Source organism: Haliotis cracherodii, unplaced genomic scaffold (genome assembly GCF_022045235.1).
Source record: "Haliotis cracherodii isolate W230 unplaced genomic scaffold, xgHalCrac1.p SCAF_1, whole genome shotgun sequence".
NCBI classification, from domain to species: domain Eukaryota; kingdom Metazoa; phylum Mollusca; class Gastropoda; order Lepetellida; family Haliotidae; genus Haliotis; species Haliotis cracherodii.
Window position 1 is genome coordinate 41,760,292 of NW_027266264.1, and position 17,749 is coordinate 41,778,040.

General features: G+C 39.2%; 1 protein-coding gene across 1 annotated transcript in view; it reads left to right on the top strand.

Moving 5' to 3' along the window:
* Nucleotides 1-287: 287 nt before the first annotated feature.
* Nucleotides 288-17,749, top strand: part of LOC139478039 (uncharacterized) — a 73,994-nt gene continuing 56,532 nt past the window's right edge. The window contains exons 1-2 of the mRNA XM_071260410.1: nt 288-2,951; nt 10,144-10,206. Coding sequence (XP_071116511.1) covers nt 699-2,951; nt 10,144-10,206 — 2,316 coding nt within the window. The 5' untranslated portion in view covers nt 288-698. The remainder of the gene's footprint in view (nt 2,952-10,143; nt 10,207-17,749) is intronic.

Consider the following 17,749-nt stretch of genomic DNA (forward strand, 5'->3'; position numbering starts at 1 on the left):
GCTGTAAACGATTCTATCTGTTCGCACATATTCGTGATGTATACAACTACCACTTGCGTTACTGTTAACATAGAATTGAGACCTTTTTTATATGACCTTTCATTGCGGCAAGTTTTGTACTGAAGTTGCCGTATCTTCCTCAATCATGATTAAACGGTTGGCAGATTGCATAGCATTCCGGAAATGGTAGCTTTTATCACAGGGACATGTGTGTGTGTGTGAGTGTGAAGGGGGGTGGGGGGTGAAGGCTACTGGCTGGCCATAATCTGACATTAAGCCTACAACTGGGGGATGAGCCGGTCACAGACCCAACAGCGAGCGACTTGCACCGAACAGCGGCGGTCTCAGAAGCGTAACACATGTCCAGCTGTGTGCAGAGGCAAGGGTCAGTGCGCTGAGCTGACCTGACGAAAAGGTTCCTGGGAGAAGGCTGTGAGGTAACTTTAGGGCGATCAACTTTCATGAGTTACAACTGTAGAACAGCAATCGCACAGACGGTGCCAACAAGCTTGAGCCGTATATGGAAAACATGTTCCCCATAACTGATGACGTGGTGCACAGAATCCGACTAGTGAACTGCGGAGGTAAGGGAACGAAGAAATAGAAGATATTCTCACCGCCATCTTAGAATATTTTAAACCTGACTGTTGTAGTTTGGGATACGTATTTTTCGATTCTGACTGCTTCGTTCCCCTGCAATGGAAGAGGTGGTGTGCGCAGTTTGTGTACAGTTTGAACCCCAGACATGGCGCAAGTCCCTATGTAAGAACTGTTTTCATGGCCTCGAGGAACATACGGAAGAAGTTGATGGAACACCGGCGGTGACTCAGAAAGATGAGCCGGATAAAAAAGAGAAAAAAACCACAGGTGCCAAGACACTAGAAACGGGTAAAGAAAAACAAGCCACGCTGAAAACAGGTAAAGATAGTAAACTTGCCTCCGCTTCCATTTTTAAAACTAGCCCAAAGTCATCAACCAAAACTACACTATCGTCTAAATTTGGATCTGCTTTGAGTAAAAGTACAGATAATGGTAAAACTGATACCGGAAAAGCAACAGGGAAGTTAACGAGTGTATCATCTAAATCCACCAGTGAGGCAACGAAACGTGTACTTGGTTCGGTGGGCAAGCAGACGACAGATGTGAAAATAGCAGGAAAAGTTACAGGAACTGACAAAAAGCAAAATGGCACGGATATTAAATTGAAGACATTTGGTTCGAAAGAAAGTAATTCGTCAGTGAAGGATTCGCCAGTGCCAAAACTTGGGAATAAATCTGGAGAAACGAAAACTGGTGTCGCGAAAGCGCCACAGCCTAGTGAACCGGCTCAGGTTTCCAAGTCGGACAACAATAAGTCTGCAGGCAGCAGTAGTCGGTATGCCAATGCGGGAGGGGTGAACAAGGTGAAACATCTACTTCGATCATTCGGCTCTGGAGATGAGCCGGCTGACGCACATGAAGAGAAGAAAGCGCTTTCCGACCTCGACAAACATGCAACCCGGATTGAGTCTGACGTCACAGCCAAATGTCAAGCTAGTGAAGGGAGTCATGTTACTGCTAAGACACTCGTGATTGGCAAGGAGAAGGAATCAGTCTCTACCAGTACGTCGAAAACAGTGCACGCGTCTGCAAGTAGCAGTAAAACAGTCAAAGTCGTCGCAACTGGCAGATCGGATGATGGCAGTTCGGGCCCCGGTAGAAAGTCACCTTCGATTACGATCAGTCTCAGAGGAGGTGTGGCGGATATCAAGGTAGGAAAATCCGAATCAAGAGCCAAAGTAGCAGGAAAACTTGAGGAGGGGCACGGCGAGAGAGACAAGGGAGTGGAACGGGAGTTGCAGCAACTAAAGGCAAAAGAACAAGAATTTCTTGAGTTAAAGGCAAAAGAAAAAGAACTTGTAGCCAAAGAGAAAGAATTCAAGGAACTGAAAACACGCGAGCATGAACTTAAGGAAGTGAGGGCAAAAGAACGTGAGCTAAAAGCAAAAGAAAATGAGTTTAAGGATCTTTTGGCAAAAGAGAAAGGACAAGATAAGGTAAAATGTAAAGAACAAGAAATAAGAGACAAGGAACATGAAATTCAGAATCTTAAAATCAAGGAAAAAGAGCTAAACGAGTTGAAAGCTAAAGAAAATGATATAAAGGTTAAAGAGAATGAAATCCGTAAGCAGGAAGAGAACTTAGCAGGATTAAAGGCTAAATTAGCTAAGATGGAGGAGAAGTGCAAAAAGTTAGAAGAGGAAAATAGATCTCTTAAGCAGGTTTCTGTTCATGACAAGAAGGAGGACATGGAAAAGCTGCTAGGAGACTTGAGGCGACAGCTGTCGTCCATGGAAGATCGGTGTGTTAAGTTGGAGGGCGATAATATCGGCCTCATGGCCGGACTTAAAGAGAAAGAAGAAGGACTAAAAAAAGCTTGTCATGGCAGTTCCATGGAATTAGTTGCTCTCAGCCAGAAGTTTCGTGACTCTGAGAAAGATGTAGGCGAGGTCGAGGAGGAGAATGCTAAACTGAAATGTGAGATCAGGGAGATACGCGACGAGATGGAGGAAATGTATGACACTTTCAGGGAGAATGAAGTGGATGAATTCAGGGACATGCAAAAAGAGCTAGAAATCACAGCAAAAAACTGTCGCATTTTGCAGTTCAAACTCCGAAAGTCAGAACGCCGTATTGAGCAGGTAGAGGCCGATAAAACTCTCTATGAGGAAAGGATGAGACTACTACAAAACCAATGCGAGTCTGAGGACACACGGGCACATGTGCGGAAGGTGGAAGACGAGCTGCAGATGGCAAAGGAAGTGTCGGTAAGGCTGCACGACGAACTGGACATGCTCGATGACAAGAGGAGCAAGGCAGAGGAAGATAACAGACATCTCACTGAACTTCTGGAACAAGCGGACAAGAAACAGTTTCGTATGGAGATGGAGATTGATAAATTACGTGACCAGGTCAGTGCATAGCTACATATTAGTTATTGTGACAAAGGCAAAAGGATCTGAACGTCTAAAAGTGATGTAATTATATGATTACCATGTGACATAGCCTAGGGTTATATGGTTATATGGTGGTGTGTGCATATTTACCATGTCGCTTTGTGGCTGAAATAATGCCAATGCGATGTTAATTTTTAACTCACTCACCAGGAGCCATACACTAGGGCGATGTAGGGTTGTGTCTTTTTAACTACCATATAACAAAGATTGAGTGGGTATGGATTTACGCCGCTTTTAGCTATATTCCAGCAATATCACGGCGGGGGACACAAGAAATGGGCTTCACACATTGTACCCATGTCGGGATTCGAACCCGGGTCTTCGGCGTGACGAGCGAACGCTTTAACCACTAGGCTACCCGGCCGCCCCAACATAGATTGAACTATACAGTCGAGCGTGTTTGTTTAAACTACAATTCGACCGAGACTAAGGTCATGTACGTGACGTGAATGTTTAACTACCATGTGACATAGACTGGGACTATATATTCGTTTTTGTATAAACTACCATACAATTCGACCGAGACTAAGGTCATGTGCGTGATGTGAATGTTCACCTACCATTTGACATAGACTGGGACTATATATTCGTTTTTTGTTTAAACTACGATATAATTCGACCGAGACTAAGGTCATGTACGTGATGTGAATGTTCACCTACCATGTGACATAGACTGGGACTATATATTCGTTTTTTGTTTAAACTACGATTCGTCCTCCCGAGGGACACTTCAGTTTTTTGACTACTTCAACAATAAGATCGTGGGGCTGTTTGACGGTCGGGAAAATAATATTTGGAAATAAATGACCAACACAGAAGTAAGGTGATTGTCCAAATCTGTAGCTATTGTGTGACTGGTTGAGGGAGGTGTAAAGCCTATAGAATGTCTGCATCGTGGCGAGGCGATCTAAAGGAATTTTACTGCTGCTGCATTTCTCTTCTAGCACATCTTACGTTGGTGGTTCTGGCAATGATAACACGGTTTCTATGACAACAAATACTTACATAGCACCTTGTTTAAGTAAAGACGTGGTAGGCACACACAACAGATTGGTGCTCGAGTATCGGGATAAATAACTCGCGAAATATTGAGGAGCTTTATTGGCCTAGTGCCAGCTTACAGTGTTGTAATGTTTCTGCTTTCGGAGACAGGCTGAAGGAGAATACACACGTGATTGACGAGGGAAGGAAGGTTAAAGTACACAATGGAAAGTGTTGTCAGAGGGGAAATGATGAGACGGGTGAAGTACAACGTAAACTTTTAATGAACTGTAAAGAAGGTTAACGTACAATAAGTCACGTGAGGAGATGGGTGAGAGGAAGGTTTATACAGTAAATGACATACACACACGTGATGTGATTGTGATTGTGACGTTGATAAAATAACGTTACATAACGTTACATCTGTATTTTATTCCGTAAACTCTTAGTTTATATATATTACTGTTACCTAAATAAGGCATCCAAGTATATATTCATATTAATCAAAGACTAACCACACAGTAACATATTACTAACACAGACACAGTGAAACATGACAAACATTACATTACAAACAACACAGTGAGGCATTACAAACAACACAGTGAGACATTCCAAATAAAAAGACAGTTACAAATCACAAATAGCCACACAATTACACATTACTAAAAGCAATACATGAGACATTTCAAACAATCACACAGTAACACATTATATACAACACACTGCGACACATCAGAAACAACACACAGTGATACATTGGAAACAACCACACAGTGACACATTAGAAACAACACACAGTGACTCATAAGAAACAACACAGTGATACATTATTAAACTACACCAAGGGACACATAAGAAACAACTCAGTGATACATTATTAAACTACACCAAGGGACACATAAGAAACAACACACAGTGATACATTACTAAACAACACCGAGGGACACATTAGAAACGACACACAGTGATACATTACTAAACAACACCAATAAACAAATAAGAAACAACACAGTGATACATTACTAAACAACACCGAGGGACACATTAGAAACGACAGACAGTGATACATAACTAAACAACACCAATAAACACATAAGAAACAACACAGTGATACATTACTAAACAACACCGAGGGACACATTAGAAACGACACACAGTGATACATTACTAAACAACACCAATAAACACATAAGAAACAACACAGTGATACATTACTAAACAACACCAATGGACACATAAGAAACAACACACAGTGATACATTACTAAACAACACCAAGGGACACATTAGAAACAACACATAGTGATACATTACCAAACAACACCAATGGACTCATAAGAAACAACACACAGTGATACATTACTAAACAACACCGAGGGACACATTAGAAACGACACACAGTGATACATTACTAAACAACACCAATAAACACATAAGAAACAACACAGTGATACATTACTAAACAACACCAATGGACACATAAGAAACAACACACAGTGATACATTACTAAACAACACCAAGGGACACATTAGAAACAACACATAGTGATACATTACCAAACAACACCAATGGACTCATAAGAAACAACACACAGTGATACATTACTAAACAACACCAAGGGACACATTAGAAGCAACACACAGTGATACATTATCAAACAAAACCAAGGGACACATAAGAAACAACACATAGAGATACTTTACCCAAAAAAAACCCACTGACACATTATAAACATCCACACATTGACACATTATCAATTACACACAGTGACACATTTCTAAACAACAATGCAGTGACACATTATAAACAACAAAAAGTGACACATGATAAACAACACATAGTTACTACTAGAAACAACCACACTGTAACACATTATAAAGAACACTCAGAGACACATCAGAAACAACACACAGTGTCACATTATCAACTACCACACAGTGACACATTAAAAAAAACATACAGTGACACATTACTAAACAACACACAGTGACACGTTAGAAACAACCACACAGTGACACATTGTTGAAAACCATTCAGTGACACATTAAAAACAACACACAGTGACACATTATATAAATAACACACAGTGACACATTACTAAACAACACACATTGACACATTACTAAAGAACCATACAGTGACACATTATAAACATCACAGTGACACATTTAGAAACAACACCCTGACATATGATAAACATCATACAGTGACATATTACTAAAACAACACAAAGCAACACATTACTAAAAACACAGTGACACATTATAAACAACACTCAGTGACACATTACTAAAAAGAAGTGATTACTACATAACAAACAGTGACACATTAGAAACAACCACAGGGTGACACATTATTAACAACACACACTGACACACTGTAACAAATAACACACTGACACATTACTAGCAACCATTCAGTGACATATTTCTAAACAACACACAGCAACACATTAGAAACAACCACACAGTGACCCATTAGAAACCAAAAACAGTGACATATTAAAAGCGACACAGTGACACAGTACTAAGCGACACAAACTGACACATTACTAAACAAGCAGGCAGTGGCCCATTAGAAATAACCTTACAGTGACACATTATAAACAACCTCACAGTGACACATTACTAAAAAAACACAATGACACACTAGAAACATCCATACTTTGACACATTATAAACAACAAACATTAGAAACATCAACACTTTACCATTATGAACAACACACATTCACTCATTTCTAAACAACAATGCAGTGACCACAACCACACAGTCACACATCAGAAACAACACACAGTGACACATTAAAACAAAACACACAGTGACACATTACTAAACAACACACAGTGACACATTACTAAACAGCACACAAGGACACATCACTTAACAACCATGCAGTGACACATTGTAACCAACACAGTGACACATAACTAAAGGACCATACAGTGACATTTTATAAAGAACACACAGTGACACATTACTAACAAACACAGTGACACATTAGAAACAACATAGTGACACATGATAAAGATCACAAATTGACACTTTATAAACAACCACACAGTGCCACATTATAAAATACCACACAGTGACACACTATAACAAACCATACTTTGCCACTCTACTAACAACCATTAAGTAACACATAATGAACAACACTCAGTGACACATTACTAAACAACACACAGTGAGACGTTACAAAGAATCACAGTAATACATCATAAACAACACACAGTGATACATTACTAAACAACCCACGGTGACAGATTATGAACAACACACCATCACACATTACAAACATCCACACAGTGACACGTTACTAACAACACTTAGTGACATTATTAAACTACACACAGTGACACATTACAAACAACACTCAGTGACACATTAGAAACAACACATAGTGACACATTACCTAACAACACACAGTGACACATTTGAAACAACACACATTGGCACATTACTATACAAAACACGGTGACACATGACTAACAACACACAGTGACACATTACTAAACAACACACATTGAGACGTTACAGACAACCATAGTAAGAAATTACTAACACCCACACAGTGACACGTTACTAACAACACTAAGTGACATTACTAAACGACACACAGTGACAGTAGAAACAACACTCAGTGACACATTAGAAACAACACACAGTTACACATTACTAAACAGCACACGGTAACATATTAGAAACAACACACATTGGCACATTACTGAATAAAACACGGTGACACATGACTAACAAGACACAGTGACACATTACTAAACAACACACATTGAGACGTTACATACAACCACAGTAAGACATTACTAACAACCACACAGTGACACGTTACTAACAACACTTAGTTACATTACACATTGAGACGTTACATACAACCACAGTAAGACATTACTAACAACCACACAGTGACACGTTACTAACAACACTTAGTCACATTACCAAACAACACACAGTGACGCATTAGAAACAACACACACAGAGACGTAAGAAACAACCTCAATAAGACATTATAAACAAGACACAGTGATACATTACTAAACAACACACGGTGGCAGATTATAAACAACCACAGTTAGACATTAGAAACATTCACACAGTGACACGTTACTAACAACACCCAATGACATTACTAAACAACACACAGTGACACATTACAAACAACACACAGTGACACATTACTAAACAACACTCAGTGACACATTAGAAACAATGTACGGTGATAGATTATAAACAACCACAGTCAAACATTACAAACAACACACAGGGACTCATTTAACACAACCCATAGTGACACATTACTCAACAACTCACAGTGACAGATTATAAACAACACATCATCACACATTACAAACAACCACACAGTGACACATTACTCAACAACACACAGTGACACATTAGAAACAACACACCGTGACACATAACTGAACAAAACACAGTGATGCATTACTAAACAACACACATTGAGACGTTACAAACAACCACGGTAAGACATTATAAACAGCACACAGTGACACATTACTAAACAACACACGGTGACAGATTATAAACAACACATCATCACACTTTACAAACAACCACACAGTGGCACATTACTAACAACACTCAGTGACACATTAGAAACAATGAACGGTGACAGATTATAAACAACCACAGTCAGACATAACAAACAACACACAGTGATACATTACTAAACAACACACTGTGACAGAATATAAACAACACCTCATCACACATTACAAACAACCACACAGTGACACATTACTAACAACACTCAGTGACACATTAGAAACAATGTACGGTGACAGATTATAAACAACCACAGTCAAACATTACAAACAACACACATGGACCCATTTAACACAACCCATAGTGACACATTACTCAACAACACACAGTTCCACATTACGAAACAACACATGGTTGCAGATTATAAACAACCACAGTTAGACATTACAAACAACCACACAGTGACACGTTACTAACAACACCCTATGACATTACTAAACAACACACATTGACACGTTACTAACAACCACAGTCAGACATTACTAACAACCACACAGTGACACGTTACTAACAACACTCGGTGCTATTACCAAATAACACACAGTAAAACATTAGAAACAACACACAGTGACATGTTACTAACAACACCAAATGACATTACTAAACAGCACACAGTGACACGTTACTCACAACACTCAGTGACATTACTAAACGACACACAGTGACACATTAGAAACAAGACACAGAGAGACGTTAGAATCAACCACAGTAAGACATTATAAAGAACACACAGCGACACATTATTAAACAACACGCAGTGATGCATTTGAAACAACCTTACAATGACACATTACAAACAACCATGCAGTGACACATTAACAACAAACACTGTGACATCACTAATAAAAAAACATTATGTGCAAGCGGAACAACCTAGAAATAATTTTGCAGATGTGACCAGCTTGCCTTTGACCAGGTGAACAGTATTTAGAAATGTCTTAACCCATGCAAACCCCATGTCTTTGGTCGTTATTTATGTTGCTTAAGGGTAATATCAATTTCTTAACATATAAACTACCTGCTCTCTCGTATAATATCTTATAGCCAACTGATTGACACGGTCGATCGTTTCTCGGGCTCCCCTCGCTAACACGAAACCAAGTTTGATGGTATGAAGCTATATTTTCCGAGGAATGCAGGTGTTTCTAAATTGGTGCTTGTTTGTGTTTACACTATTGTTAAAGAGTTTAATACAATCCGCATCTTAACGCGGAAAAACCTGGGCACTTCGAGAGAAAAGTCTATGATTGAATCATCAGCTACAAAAGTTGTATTCATATGCTACTGTCATACCAGCAACGTTTTTCTTTCAACTCAAAATAGAGATAATGTGCAAAATTAAAGTAATTTGTACATTCGCCTACGTAAAATATCGTTTGTATTCCAAACTATGTGTTTCGAAATGTATCTTGCAGTAATAAAATCTATATGTTCACCCCAACGAAAGTACAACTCTATAAAGGTAACACATGGATATACAATAAGTCGGGTGGAACACACAAGTAACTGTTTGTACAGTCAAATATAGTCCTTTTATTAGGCGAGATATACGTGATAATGAATGTATGTGTTGTTTTCAGATAATGGATTTGAAACAAGAGCTTAAATATGCAGGCAATAGACAGGAATCATCTGATCGAAAGGTAGGCTGTCTGAATTCGTCACCCAACTCGACCTTTATTATCAACCTTACTAGATTTCCCTCCTGTCTGCATGCAGTCCTAATAATCAGGCATTGTGACGATGTCTCGACCCACTGCTGACATTCGTGGTTGCAATGAATCCGTATGTATTGAGTTTTCGCCATGAGTACGTATATAATCTCTAACAGCAAATTTGGATTAAAATATCATTACATGCCTTTTGAATTATTTAAATGTACACAAATATTCACTTTTTACTGTACATGTATACATGTGTTCAATGGTTCACCATAGAGATGTGCATGCAATACTAGTTTCACTTTAGAAATGAAGATATCGTATTCATCTTAGGTAAGCAGAGCATCTGCTTTTTCGATAACGGTTATCTACATTAGAGCTGAGGAATGAATCATTACAGATTAGAACCGATCTAACATTGAATTAGAAATAAGAAGGTGAATATATTCCTCGTTGTGAACCTGCCACCCTGTACATAGTATCCGTTGTACACTTCAGTGTTTTGTTGATTGCCTTTCAGTTTGTGTATTGACTATTGACTACAGCTAGCACTCGAAATAAGGTCATACTATTTGGAAATACGATCAAGTCGACATGATGATGTCAAATTAGAATCATGGGCACCACATTATCTCACCAAAAGTAAACTTGGGTTCTTTTCAAAAGTGCTGTGGAACTAGAATGAAGGACAGTGTCAAATAAGCAAACTGACTCGGCAGCAGCAAAACTTGGAGTAGGGTGCTTCCAAATCCAAAATAAATCTGGTTAGTAATTATTTTGAAACATTACTAATCATTGCTTGGACAATCGCTCAAAACTGGAATACATTATCTATTTCAGAGTTCTAGGCAATGACCTTGACCCTGTGACTTCATACCACGTGTCAGCCAATGCGCAGCTGCCACTTATACTTTCAGTATGCGACCTTGGATATAGATTAAGGTCAGGAGACAACCTTGTCCTTTGCTCAAGTCAGCTAATCATCCAAGTTTGTTTGCTGCAGAGTCTTGTTTGAACATTTTTTGACATTGTACTCTCTGACAATGTAACGTATTTTAAATAAAGCCATATATGTTTCCATTTACAAATCCGTTTTTAAGTTTATTGTATATCAGATGTTAATGGGGTAGCACGAAATCGAATACCTTTTTCATATGTCACAACCATAAGGTCCAAAGAATATCTAACAGAAACAATAAAGCTCCAGCCGCGAGGATTAATTGACAACGCATTAAGGTTGTCAAGTGTGGCGGCAGTGGTGTGCTTTTATCAAACAAACATTTTATACTCTCATCGAGTAACTTGCTCTAAATATCGGGAAATGCACACAGACACAACGATTCAGAAAAAAACTGCGATATGAATTACTGGAGGATAAATAGACATTGCATGTATCTGGTAAGGCATGATGCGAAAAGTGTTTGACAAAGTCCAAAACATTTCTCCTACATGAGAAACATGGAGACAGTAGGGTTGAGTTTAGTTACATGTGATCTTCACAACTCTACTCCGAAGCATGACTTCTACTCAGAACCGTTACGTTCAAGGCTGGAAGATAAGCAGATCACTTTTCGGTCAAAGCTAGAGTTTAATCGGATCACTTTAACGTCAAACCTGGGGTGGAAATGGATCCCTTTACACTCAAATTTGGAGTATAATCAGATTTATTCGCCCTTTAAAGTTGGAGTATAAGCGTTACCCTCAAAGTACGGGCGTTACTCTCAAAGCTGGAGAATAGCCTTCACCCTCATCGCTGGAGAATAGCCTTTACCCTCAAACCTAGAATAAAACCTTGGTCCTCTTAGATGGAATATTGCGTTTACTCTTATGAATTGAGTAGAACCTTTTCCCTGAAAGCTGGAGTATTAGCAGATCCTATGACCATCAAACCTGGAGCATAGCCTTTTCTCTCATAGCTGGAGTATAATCGTTACCCACATAGCTTTTGTATAACCGTTACCCACATAGCTTTTGTATAACCGTTACCCACATAGCTGTTGTATAACCGTTACCCACATAGCTGTTGTATAACCGTTACCCATATAGCTTTTGTATAACCGTTACCAACATAGCTGTTGCATAACCGTTATCAACATAGCTGTTGTATAACCGTTACCCACATAGCTGTTGTATAACCGTTACCCACATAGCTGTTGTATAAGCGTTACCCACATAACTGTTGTATAACCGTTACCCACATAGCTGTTGTATATGCTCTGCCCTGACAGTTGGAGTATAAGCAGATCCCATGACCATCAAAGCTATAAATGTAAGAATTAGATCCATAGTCTCTTAGGTCTATGGCAGATTCCGCAATTTGGGCAGATATTGGTGTGTTCACAGATCTAAGGTATATTACATATGCATGGAAAGTTATGCAGATACTTCAAGGCGACGATTATATTGTAATCATATATTGTGAATAATTTTCAATTTCTATAGGGCTAAATTCGAGTGGCCACCATCATCATTCTTTAGTTTCTAGAAACCTAGGAGGCTGGGAAAAATGTTATAGTCTGCCCTCTACTTACATCAACAACATCAGAAAGTCAAATATACGTAATTTCTTATTCAAAGACATGTATGTACGTAAAACGTATCACACAATATATGTACACATGTTACCACGTTGTCAATGCGCGTGTCTGCTTCCAGTGTAAATAGAAAGCATAGATAGTTACGCTTTCTTCCATCTTTACAGCCTCCCGCCTTTCGCTTTGTTGACAGAACCACCAACATTCACGCGATCTTTTTATTCATTGCTGCATTGGGCTTGAAATGAACTGCTTTGCGTTCTTGTGGGATTAAGTCATCTTCCTGGACCAGATTGGCGGCAAATGGTTCAAGGGGAAAATCTTCCAAGGCCTCGCGGTGTCTGACGCGATACAGTCCTGTGACATTACATTCTGTACTACTCTTCGTAAACTTTGGGGAAGACAGCATTTTCTCCCCTTGAAGTCAAATAAAATTCAAAATACATCACGTAAATATATACACTTCACAGTGTGTTCTGTGATACCATCCGCTGTCAATATAAACATAGAAAAAATACTGAAAACGACCTCTGAAAATTAGGTACATCGTAAATCTCGCCGTTATGGACATAATACTGAATCACCATTCACGGTGTTATTTCGTGTATGTTTTGAAATCAAACTACCAGATATTTACTCGGAGAACAAAAAATAGGATATTAGTGATCACTGGTATCTGTAATGTAACAAATCACCAATGGTCATTCTGAAACGTCGCACATAACCCTAGAATCGTTCAGAATGTTTCAGAAAAAAACGCAAACACTAATGCCGAAGTGAACTTTCCGCCATATTGGATAGTGTTTACAAAGTCACGTTTCGCGTATGCCGGTTATGAGACGCTTATTAGATCACGTACATTTCAAACTGCGATACACACATCATTGAATTCCTCATACATTTTAGAATCAAATGACAATGGTCTTTGTCACCAATACAAATTCTTTAGATGAAATCAAACAAAATAAATTCGGTGTGGAAACAAACGCTGTGCTCGGAAAACTGCACTTGTTTGAAATTTAAATTCAAATTTTACACTGTCTGTTTTTCATTCGTCTATTTGTTGCATACAATGGCTCAAGTGTTTTAGAATATGCCCGAAAAGAAAATCGATGCAAGAATTAGGGAACTAAAAAAAGAAACATTACAATGATGTGGTATATTCAACAGAAATTTTAAAAGTTTCCATCCTGCATGACGCCATGACTGACGCACAACGCAGACAGTATTTATCTGTATTTCTGACTTGATTCTTTTGATTACATTGGAAAACATAATAAAAAATATATAATTTCATAGATTGTCAGATTGTTTCTGATTACTTACATGACACATTTATGTACATACGATCCTTCAATCAATGAAAATCCGTCTCTGAAAATCCCGATGGAAATCTCTATCTAAAGACGGAAAACCTATTAATCAAACGTGGACATAAAATCATCAATTATGTCAGGGAGACTATACAAAGAAAAACTATACAGACCTCTTGCCTTGTTTATACTGAAGTACATAATTCTGTATCATATAAGACATGAGCAAGAAAAAGACAATACCTTGTTTTGTATATGAATTACATAAACTATTAAATTGTAGTCCAGATTAACTGATGGACCTTGAAGATGTTTATCCACATGAGTACTCGTAAACATCCTCGAAAAGCGACATTTAGTAAGCGAATAGCATGCTATAATGGATATCTGTGCCGCAACTGAAAATGCATAGTAACCATGGAAATAACCAAAAATGGCATGTTTCCTGGCATGTACTGCATGTTTCAGAAAGTACATTCTATTAGGTTTCTTGTGATGCCACATGCATGGTACTGTACTGATAATGCACTCAGCAGTTAAGAAAGATGCGAGATAAAACATTGAATTTCGAGCAAGAATAGCTATAAAGCCCATATAATGTGACCTTGACCTCTAGACCTTGACCTTGTTTTATACATGTGCTAGGAGCATGACAATAAAATATATATTCAGGGTGAAGATTCATCAATATTTATATGAAGCAATAGTGCAATTTCCAAAATGGCACGGTTACAATTGAAACGCCCTAAAAACATGTTGCCTGACACCTTCAAGTCTGGTAACATTAGGTTTGAAAAACTAGAGAATCTAAGTTTTGCAATGATACTTGATAGTTTGCTGGCTAGCTGGAGATTGCCACTGGTTTAGTAGACAAGACACTTAGTTACACTTACTATGATAATTCGGATATATTTTAAGTCAATAATTTTATAACAGTGCAATTTAGTTATTAACGGAAGTTGCTCGTTTGACAGCTTTAGTGTGACATGTTGAAATTCATGAGACCTACTATGTCTAATTTTATACAATGACCATCTTTCAGCATTAAACACATATACTCAATGACTTCCCATACACGATAGCCACCTACAAGCAATCACAAATTACCGTCTATACTCAATTACTTTTTCCAATAAAAATTAAAGTTTGAAATTAACAAATGCATCTTTTAGTACACATAGATGAACACCAGTGCATCTTGACTTTAATTCTTTAATTCACAGTTTGCACGTGCATGTCAATGCCTGGAACACAATTTTGATGTTTGCATCTTTGTTGGGAACGTGGAACTCCCACACGTGTTTTGTTTTATATAAAAAACAAACAAAGATTGTTTAGCCATCAGGTGCTCATAAAACACTTTTGTTTAACCGTAAATAACGCCTATGTTATGCCACGGCTTGCTGAAATTCATCGTCTACGCGCCATGGGTATGGTTCAAATAGGAATGGCGAAAAGCGAAGTTGCCAAGCATTTTAATGTTGATACACAATAACATCTCTTTGGAAGCGTTTTCTACAGTAGTACACGTGTGATGTCACGTCAAGAAGATAACCTTATTCGTTTGGTGCATCTACGGAATTGATACAAAACTACATTAACAGTTCGGACGATTCGTGGTTTGAAACCATTTTGTGGCAGAAATGTACGCAACCGGCAACATCCTCCCAAACGTCCAGCGAAACGCCCAATTTTGATTCCACGTCACCACCAGGCACTTCTTGATCGGTGTACAAAGCATCTTAGGTTCAGGAGAATGGGGCGATATACAGATGATATGTTCACAGATGAGTTCAGGGTTCAGCTAGATAGCTCTGATGGTCGTGCAAGGGGCTACAGGCGTCCAGGAGAACGTTTTAACGACGCTTGCATTACTCAATTCGTCAGTTTGGGGGTGGAACTGTAATGGTAAGGGGTGGCATCACAACTCATAGGAGAACACAACTCATCATTGTTAATGGCAATTTGAATTACTTACGCTACTGGGACGATATCGTTCGAGATCATGTTCTACCCTTTGGGCAAATTTAGTGATGTAAGGTCATGTTGCAGCAGAATAATGCCAGTCCACATGTTGCACGTTTTGTAACAGATTTTTAAAGGCAGCATAACATTGTTGTACCGCCTTGGCTGTCTGTTTCTTCAGACCACTCCCTATAGGACATGTCTAGGATGAGATGAAACGACGCCTACGACGACCAGAATCAGCCGGTAACGCCAGCTCAGTTGGTCCAATCTTTGGTTGACATTTGGAACAACATCCCCCAGGCTGTTTGCAACCATCTGGTATCAACGCTAATGTTGGTCACATCTAATATTGACATTGCTAACTGAGTTATTACACCGCCCCTACTTTTGGGCGTACCGTTCTGTCTCATGTTACCGGGCATTGATTTTGTTATGATAAAACATTAATCAGACGAATGACCAAATATTATTTTCAATTAGATAAGGTTTGCACCACTACATGAAGTCCAATATCTGGTGTCTAAAACAAGGCGCAATTACAATTTCTTTGAGTGAGTGAGTATGGTTTTACGCCGCTTTTAGCAATATTCCAGCAATATCACGGCGGGGGACACGAGAAATGGGCTTCACACATTGTACCCATGTCGGGAATCGAACCCGGGTCTTCGGCGTGGCGAGCGAACGCTTTAACCACTAGAGAGGAAATGTGGGAGGGAAGCCCGAAGTGACGAAGGTCTTAGACGTTTACCACTTCGGTGAAACCAAAGAGCACGGGTATGGTGATGACAAACCTAGAAACATAATCGGGGCGAACCGGGATTCGAAGCCACAATCATAGGTTTCTGGCGTGCCCAAGGAACGCAACTACAACAATTACTACTCCCTTGAAGATCGGGGTTAGAATTTGTCTTGAAAGAATAATTCCATTCCATTTACCCCGGTCAATGGATCAGTCAGCACTCGATTTTCATTCTGAGCTGGGGAGTATTCAACCCAAGCTACCGGGTAAACACTCACTTCTGGGTGAACAGAGGCACATTTCGAACAAATTCACTTGTGGTACATGTGCTCAGTGTGGGGCAGGACCGAAGCCCTAAAAACTCTCAGGAGTGAAGCTGCTTAACGTGGTCACCCATCCAACTACTCTCCGAGACCGACGTTGCTTAACTTACCCTGATTTGTGATCTGCGCGCTGTGCACAGGACCACCTGCCACCACAATGCCTAAATATGAGAGTCTTGACCAGAAATCATGAGCATCGATCTATGCAATTGGGATACGATGATGCCAGTACTTGCTGTAAGAGGCGACTTACAAAATGTATGTGATTGGGTGGTCAGGCTCGCTGACATAGTTGATGCATGCCATCGTATCCCAATTTCATAGATCGATGCTCATGATTTCTGGTCAAGACTCTCATATTTATAGACCGTCGCGATATAGCTGGAATATTTCTGAGTGCTAAAACAACAAACAAACCACTGTGAACAATTCGACACATTCTAGCCTTACGCCAATGTTGGTAGATCGCTAATGGACTCGTGCAATGTTTAAACTTAGATTTAAATACACCATTTACACATGTTGGGCTTAAAGGGGCAATTTCTGAAAGCTAACAAGTAAGTCCTTTCCCAAAGCTGATAACGTGTGTTAAGCTTATGCCTCTTTCTGCTCTTGGAGTTGTTTGCGAGCTTTTGAATATGTGCTGGC